Source organism: Tupaia chinensis, unplaced genomic scaffold (genome assembly GCF_000334495.1).
Source record: "Tupaia chinensis unplaced genomic scaffold, TupChi_1.0 Scaffold000196_1, whole genome shotgun sequence".
NCBI lineage: Eukaryota > Metazoa > Chordata > Mammalia > Scandentia > Tupaiidae > Tupaia > Tupaia belangeri.
In genome coordinates, this window is record NW_006159671.1 from 1,173,485 (window position 1) to 1,182,537 (window position 9,053).

General features: G+C 41.4%; 1 protein-coding gene across 1 annotated transcript in view; it reads left to right on the top strand.

The window, feature by feature from the left end:
• Nucleotides 1–9,053, top strand: part of NELL1 (neural EGFL like 1) — a gene marked incomplete in the record, with an annotated part of 909,119 nt that overhangs the window by 237,848 nt on the left and 662,218 nt on the right. The window contains 1 exon segment of the mRNA XM_027771205.1: nt 1,892–1,991. Within this exon segment, the coding sequence (XP_027627006.1) occupies nt 1,892–1,991 (100 nt within the window).

The following is a 9,053-nucleotide window of genomic DNA, read 5'->3' on the forward strand; positions in this document are numbered from 1 at the left end:
GCTACTCTTCTTTATGCTAGGAAGCAATAGATCATGAATACATATATTAATATTGATGGATAGACTCAGAGACAATAATGGTAATTCATTCAGCCTTGTGTTTTCTTTTATATTTAGCTTATGCTGCTGATAGTAAGGTTACTAGTTTACGCAGGTTTGTAATCACTGGTTTGATTTCTGCTTGCAGAAACTAAGGCATGTCAGGTAGAGGCTCTGACAATAGGATGGGTGCAGACTCTTGAGGCTCGATGTTACCCAGCATGGACTGGATTGAGGAGTGAGAATGGAGTGTAGTGGAAACGGAGGATGGACAGTGAGCAGCAGAATCAATTCTCAGATCTTAGGGCCAGTTCTAGGACAGAGTCAGGAAAAAGGTAAGAGAAACTGGTAAAGATGGGAAATAAAGAGTCAAGAGGGGGCCAACAGATGGTGTAGCAGTTAGATCGCTTGACTCCCACATGGCCTACCAAGGTTTGAGTCCTGGACTCGGTGGTTTCAAAATACCATTGGGCATGTGTATGTGCTTACCCAAGATCCTGGGAGGAGAATGGAAGAGAAGGAATTTTGGCATGGCCATCCCCCCTGGGGGGTGATTTCTCACTTTCCCTCTCACTGTCTTTGTCTCTCTCTCTCTGGTAAGAACACATGGTCTAAGGCAAATACCCGAGAGAGAGAGAGAGAGAGAGAGAGAGAGAGAGAGAGAGAGAGAGAGAGGAGAAGGAAGGAGAACGAGAACTAGAAGGAGAAAAGACAAGATGAAGGATGCCAGACGTTAGACTATCTGGGTTAGAAATTATGAGGAAAGAGATGGAGACATAGTGTGAATAATCTGAGAGATGAGTAGCTGGATATTTATATTTCACATCTAAAGTCATGTTTATGCTTATCTTTAAGGCTAAATGTCTCTGATTTAATAGGAGTTCTTACCACACCGGGAAGCTGTGGGGGCACTAGAGTGATAGTCCCTGGGAGATGGAAACTCTGTATCTTCCCCTCCCTCTTGGGAATAGGCTCCTCCTCACTCTCCCACCCATGATGGGAAATACCTTTTGGGTTTACATGAGGCTTTCCTTCTTGAGCTTGCTTCTCAGTTGACTTAAACAACTGCTTAAGAACAGGAGAGTAGGGCCAGACAGGTTGGGTGGTGGTTAAGGCAGCTGGATTCTCACATAGCTGAGTATGAGGTTGAATCTTGGACCAGGCAGCTAGAAACATGCTAGGCATGTGTGTGTGTGTGTGCCCAGAGAGCAGAATGGAGAAGGGATTGTGGTATGGTCATTCTTCCTGAGAGTTACTCTCTCAAATTCTTGTCCGTTCTCTCTTTCTCTTTCGCTCTATCTCCATATCTCCCCCACCAGTGAGTGCATGTGCCCTATAGAAAAAAAAAAAAAAAAAGAAAGTAAACCTAAAAATGTCTTAGTGAAGTAAGGATTGAAATCACAAACCTTTTTAAAAATAGTAGTAATTAATGGACTGATTTTTGAAATTTAGTACAAAATTAAATATAGATGGTAGACATAAGGCCATTGCATAGAACACCCCAGCTTTGCTTTCAGTGATATGTTATTAGTCACCTCAGAAATTGGTAAAAGTGACACAATAGGTCTTCCTTGCCCAACACTTCATTGGTAAACATTTATTAGGACATCATTGTTAGCATTCTTCTGCTAACGAACTATTGGAAGATACTCAAAAACTGTTGAAATTGATCTTGGAGGAGAAGTTGGCCTTCTCTTTCTGGAGTCTCATCAGTTTAATGTGTGATGTTATTATTAGTGAAATTCCTGGGAGTTTTTAATTATAGATTGTTATGACAGACTGTTAACAGTGAGTGTTAGGAGTTTGTATCACTGACTAAAAGCTTTTCGTTTCCCTACTATTTGGCTTCCAGGGTGGAGTTCTAGTAAAAATGACAGAAATGTGCCCTCCTTTGAACTGTTCAGAAAAGGACCACATTCTTCCGGAGAATCAGTGCTGCAGTGTCTGCAGAGGTAAGGGGGCTCGGTGGGCCTTGCTCAAAGTGGTGCTGGGGTGGCGTTGGGGGAAGGGAGGAGAGCATATGAGGTTTTATGATTAGTTGATGATGATAATGTGAGTCTAAAACTCTACTCTGGTACTTAGGATCTTGTATATCTGAATCACAACCTCCTCAATTATCAATTGAGCAAAAGAGCATTTGCTTCATAAGACAACTGTGAAGCTTAAGTGAGATAATGTGAAGCACCAAGGATCATACCTGCCTTGAGATAAAGGTTTAATAAGTGAGAGTTCCTGTGACCCTCGTCATCATTGTTACATTTTGCCAATGAGTGGGATTAGGGGAGCGTACTTCGCGTCTCTGACTGGGAGCCAGTTCCTGTATCTGCTAGAGAATGACTTACAATGAGTCTTTACTGAGGGGTTAGATTTCTCTACAACTTACTTTGCCTTCTGTAAGGAAAGAGCTTCAAATAAGGAGCACCTGGTTGCTAATTAATTCTTAGGCAAAAATTGTTTTGCTTCCTCTTACTGGAATTCCCTTCATCCCTCAACATATCATTTCCTTAAACCATAGTTGATGCTTTTTCTCCGAAACATCTCACTTAGGCAGACATTTGGGCATGTGAGTTTTCTTGTGTGTATCCTATGCTACTCTCATCTCTGAATTCAGACACTGGAATGAAGGAAGCTCTATTTTTTTTTTTTCCAACTGCCTTTTCATGAGAACCACCACCATTACTTCCATTTTCCTGGTTGACCCATAGCAGAGGTAATTCCAGAATGTCCAGCCCACCTGTCCTCTCCCTCCCCCCCCTTTTTATTAAGATAGATTTTTGCTATAGGGGATGTGACTTGCTGGAGAGACAGAGACAGACAGAGAGACAGAAAGTGAGAAATCAGATGACCACGCTGCACTCCCTTCTTCTCCATTTTCCTCTTGGGATTTTGGGCATGTGCACACACACACCCAGCATGAGTTGCAAGCCTCCCAGTCCATGACTTGAGCTGTGGGCAGCCATGTGGGAGTCCAGTGATGTAACCACTGTACCTTTTGCTGATCTCCACTTGTCCTCTAGGTTTGGCCCGCTCTGCACATCAGGTGCTGAGAAAGTCAAAGGCATATATAGGTGGTGGGGTATCTTTTTTATAAAACCCCATGGTTTAAATGATGATAGTAAAAAATCCATCCAGATAAGTTTAAAGATCTGTTGTCTTGAAGTCTTGGAATTTTACCTCATCTCTCTAATTCCAATTTATTTCTCAAGATCATGTCTGACGTAACATAATTGTCTCACAATTTTGTGAGAAATACTTTTTCCCCTTTGCCTTCTATTTTTTTTTTTTTGACTCTTCTCTGTGCTCATGTTTTCTCAGTAGAGTCTTGCAAGAGGAAGAGGGGGTTGTATAATTACTGTGATGAAAGACTTGGAAAGCCCTGTGAACCTCTTCTCAGGCAAATAATTCCATTCTTGCCTCCCTCCTCCTTTCCCTTCTCTGAAATAGAAAGTAATGAAAAGGTGAGAAACACTCAATTTGTATGTAAAGTAATTTTTACCCTGCGTATGGAAGTGCTGCACAATTGGCTTTGTGGATGGCGACTGTCCACAGACTGACTTGCTGGGAGGCAGTGAGTAAACAGAGCTGAGGCTCTGACGAGCTGCAATGCTTGTTTTGGGGATGAGCACTGTGGCCGGCTACAACTCGATGGCTTCTGCCACCTTGATATTATTGATTACAAAACCCAGAGTGGCTGTGGCCTTTCCATCCCTGCCCTGAAGGCCCTGCCATTAGCATATTTATCATCTCTCTGTCTTGCTGTGACCGGCAGGTCATTAGTCTGAGGGATCATTCCTCAGAAGTCTAAGTCAAGACCTCACTCATGCCTGCCAGGGGAATGCAAAGTTTTCCAAGGTTTATTTTCACTGGGACTCTGATGAGCTGCCTTATCTGGGGAATTTTAGACCAGGAATTTGAGAAAACTATGAGTGGTTTTTGCTTTCTGATTTCAACTGGCTGATTATATAATATTTGTAAAGCTCCAACGTTAAAAATAATTGTTTTCATAGTCACATTTTATGAATTGATTCTTTAAATATAGAAAATAAGGTAGGGGTGAAGATAAGTTCTAGCCATATCTAATTTTTCTGCCATTTTCATTTCAATGACTTTCAGTGACATTATTTTCAATACCCACTAACAGATTCTCTATATTTTGTAAGTGAAAGAATGAACTATTTTACTGAATTATAACTTGTTTCCTCAAGTTAGCTTATGAAACTAATTTTTTGACTGATATGTGCTCATTTTCTTATATGATTGATTACTCCCCATCTTCCCCCACAGCAGATACATTGACCACTCGAGTTGAAAGGTGCAGACTACAGCTTCACACTGTGTATTTCTCTGTGTTGGAATGTGACCTAAACCCTTTGGTGAAGTCCGTAACTGACTTATGATGGTTATTGTATCAACAGAACTGGTGTCTAGTCTAGGGGCTCAGATACTTTTCCTCTTCAGATCTTGGATATGACAAATGCACTAATTCCCATTTTTTTTTTTTTTTGGATAAAAGTGAAGGTACACCCCTGAACAGGTGGTTAAATACCCAGGACTATTTATGCAATGGAATGTTCCAAGGAAAAGAATTGTAGAACAATTAAGAAGGAACATAGAAGACCAGCTGGTGGTGCGGTGATTAAGGAGGTTGGGTTCTACGTGGCTGACTGTATGGCTTAAGTGCCAGACCTAGTGGCTTGAGAAACATGCTGGGTGCATGTGTGCGCATGCCCAGAATCCCCAAAGTAGGGACAGAGGGAGGAGAGGAAATTGTGGCATGACCATTTCTTATGGGGGCCCGGGGCTTTTTCGTTTTCCTGATGTGTGCATGTGCATGTATGTGGGGATATATCTCTGGGGAGCACACATGCCCTCTAGCAAATTAAAAAAAGAGAGGAGGAGGAAACATACAGAAGAATTAAAGGTGATAGATATTGGCAGGGACAGGCTACTTTGGAATTGCTGAAACTCAAGGTTTCAGTCATCAATAGCACCACCTAGAACAGCACTAACCACTGCTAGAGCTTTTCTCTGCTACCTGAGGACAGTTTGTGCTGGCTATAAGAAATTTGCTTACCCTCCTCATTACTTTGAGGTAATAGCAGTAGCAGGAGCCTGCCCACTTGAAGTGTGAGGTTATTAGATGGAAAAGAGGGAGTGGTGTGCATCTGTACTTCCTTCTGAAAAGAAATAATAAAAGCATAAATACAGGTCTAGCAAAAAAAAAAAAAAAGACTGCTCGTGAGTTTCAAGATTAGGGAGGAAAAAGTCAACAATGTTGACCAAGCCTTCTCAGGGTGCTCAAACACACTGATCATTTGGCCCAGCCCAGCATTCTTGACACACTCCTCAGGATTTTATTCCCCTCATAATCAACTCTAATTGTACCTTCAATGTTGCCAATGACTTTGAAGGGTTTTGTTGCATGTTTATGACTTTCAGTGTTGGGAAAAAAGTTCTTTCCAACATCTGTTCCAAATGTGTTTATCTGTAATTTTAATTCATGCTCACTTGCCTTGTCATCTGGCCTGGACTGAAATTAGTTTGGAGTATTTGTTCTATTTAAGATTTTATGCCCTTCAATTAAATCCTCCCAAAGAGTCTTGACATCACATGATTTCCTTCTCTAGTTTTCCTCATCACTTTAGGTGAATTTTTAATTGAAATAGCTTTAGAAAGAGGATTTCAGGGTATTTGAGGTGAAGAGAGACCTGGAAAAGAGACACTTAAAAAAAATGTAAGTTAGTACCTGAATAGAGGCACTGCAGTTTGCAGATGGACCAGGTCCTCATTCATAGATGGGGTCTGATCAAAATCCCAATACTGGGTTGAAGTAGTCTGAAAAAAATAGGGCTATAAATGCAGCTGTTGAAGCTGAGAACAGGTCATTTGAAGGAGACTAGAGACCCAGACTACTGAATTCTGTGCCCTGAAGCTGTTAAAATGGATCAAGGTCCAGGAATCCTCCAAAAGAAAGCACATTGCTCCAGATAGATCTGAGACAAAGGAAAGGCTGCCTTGGACCAGAACGTTCTTGAATTTTGACTACTGTAGGAGAAACAAATTGCTTTCTAACATAGGAACTGCGTGTCCAGAGCTCAGTCTCTAACAGGATTATACAGATGCTCCAATAGTCCGTCCACCAAAAGCTGAAGGAATGTTCTCACCCTCAAGAGGCAGGGCTTCTCTGTGGTGTGTATGTTGGTTGTGGATTACAAAAGGACATCCAGTTCTTATAAAGGATCTTTGGACCATGTTCTTTTTAACTAGTCCATGATGTAGCTGACTCAGTACATCTAAGGCACATAGAATATGCTGTCCTTGGTATAGCATTATTTCTTATGTGGATTTCAAGGTCTGGCTTGCACTAGTAGAAGTGAGAGCTCTTGGCCTTCTGAGGTTTGAGTTAGGATAGAGAAATCCAAAGTGCATTTTCAGATTGTCCAGGAGATAATTCAGATTGTCCAGGTTTATAATTTTAAAGGTAACTTGTTTGACCTCTTGGGGCGAGAGATTGAGTGCAAGCGATGGTACTATATGTGGAGTCAGACTTTGATTTGTTACAGAGGATAAGTCTTGCCTACGGGGAGTAGCCTATTAATTTCTTATTATAGACAAAGTCACAGGATTAAATCAAATGTATGTCCATTGTTAGTAAGAAGCCAGAGAAGAAGAAGAATGAGTGGATGATGTTGCCATAATTATAAAGAATACAGAACGAAATTTGGAAAGGGTGGTATTGGCGGATGTCATTATAATAGGGGTAATTATGTGCAGATTAAATCAGTGAATTTAAAGAAAGCAAATTGTTTTATACTAGTGTTATTAGTCTTTCACTGGCAATCAACTTTTTTTTTTTTTTTTTAAGGTTTTTGCCATAGGGCGTGTGCACTTGCCAGAGAGAGGGAAAAGTGAAAAATCCTGCCTCCCCTCCCCCCCAGGGGGATGGCCATCCTATAATCTCTTCTCCTCCATTCTCCTATTGGGAGTTTGGGCACACATGCATATATGCCTGATGTGATTTTTCAAGCCACAAGATCCAGGGCAAACTGTGGTCTGCCATGTGGGAGACAAGCATTTAACCACCACACTACCTGCTGACCCCTTGGCAATTGAATTTTAGATAAACGACTGCTAGGTGGAGTGCATATTTTAGTCTGCTTGCCAACCAGAGGAGGAAAAGATGTGACCTCAACATCTATCTTTTGTCATTAATTTCCTAAACCTGTTGTGGGCACATGCTGTTTCATGTGTTTGGAATTCCTATTCTTTGTCCAGCCAACCTCACTCATCCTTCAAATCTCTCTCTATTTATCTATCTTTAATTCTTTCTTTTAGAACACTTGCCTGTGATATATTCCTGCTACACCTTGCCCCTCTGCATCATAATAGCCCCTTGTCAATCCCATATTCAGAGTCAGTTGTTAGAGTGTGAAATGAACACGTTCATGGTGTTTGCAATATTCTTTGCTATAATCCTGTTGCTTAGCACTGTATCTGGGCACAGGCTGGGTCCTTAATAAATGTTTGGTGAATGAGTGAATTGCGCCTCTGCTAGTAAGTAAAATTAGGGAGGTGGTCTGCATAAAATCCAAAGCCTCATTTTCACTTCTATATGTCTTTCTCTTAGTGTTTGCTCAGATGACCCACAGCAAGATGAGCTCAAAATGGGACTCACTTATTTTAGCGTGTCCTGCATGGGTGGTGTCTGCGTTGTGAGACTTGGGGTCCCCAAGCAATGACTAATAATAGAATATTTCCTGGATAACGAAATAAGGTTTCTTTGGAAAGATTTTTGGCATTTCATGGACTAGAAAATGTTAATGGCTGGTAGAGTACTAATCTCCAAAGTCAGCATTCCCTGTATTTCTCTGGATGATTACTGTCATGCCTGGGTACTCCTGTAGGGTGGTGGAGAGGAGCTTGAACTCATATTGGGGTTTATACCTCTATTTTTCACTCATCTTCTACTAGCTATGTAACCACAGGGAAAGTGGTTCATATTTTTAAGAGGTTTTAATTTATTTACCTCTCTCCATCTTTCTCTCTCTCTTTGTCTCTTTTAAGTTTGCCAGAGGGCTTGTGTACTCACCAGAGAGAGTGAGAAAGCATCCTCTGTGGGGCATGGCCACATCTCAATCCCTTGGCCTCCATCTCTCCTTCCTTTCAGGATTTAGGGTCTGTATGCACACACGACTGATGTGTTTTTTTTTTTAAACATGCTGGGTCTGAGATTTGAACTGGGTGGTTAACTATGAAGAATCCAGCTCATGTAACTACTTGGCCATGGACTGATCCCAGTATATATATCTTTAACGGACCTTTTAATTCTGATGTTGAAGGACTCCAAGGATTCAGTTATTAATTCAACAAATCTTAATTGAATACCTGCAGTGCGCCATGTATTGTCCTGGGCACAAGGTGGACAAACCTCTGCATGGTCCTTGCTCTTGTTAAAGTGAGCTGCTTGAGAGGACATTTGCCAAACAGAAGAAACCCAGGGATAAGTCAGTAACTAGTCATTGTGATAACTGCTAGAATGAGAGGATAAGGGTAGTACGTGATTGAATAATGAGGCTTAATTTAGACTTGGGGGACAAGGAAGTCTTCTCTGAATAGAAAATAAACAGAAAATAAATATATGCAATTTTTAAAAAAAAGTCTCCCATTGCCGGGGACCAGCCTTGGCGGGGGTGGGTTTGCTCGACGGAGGCGGCGCTGGAAAGAAAGGAAGACTAAGGCCTCGTGCCTTTTCATGCACGTCCTCAGCCGGACACCCCAGAGATCGCTCTCTGAGGAGTAACAACTGCTAGGAAATATCGTGCCTTTTTATTGAAAATGGGATACATGCAAGTAAATGGGAGAGGGGCTACGTGTTCTAATGATCAATTCATAAAGTTTTAACAATAGAGATCAAAGATTCTATTCAGGGTTTGATTAAGGGCAGGTCGATACAATTCAACAATAGATTGATGTAAGCAAGCTTTTGGGAACTTCTGTTCTGGGAGCGTGGTTTC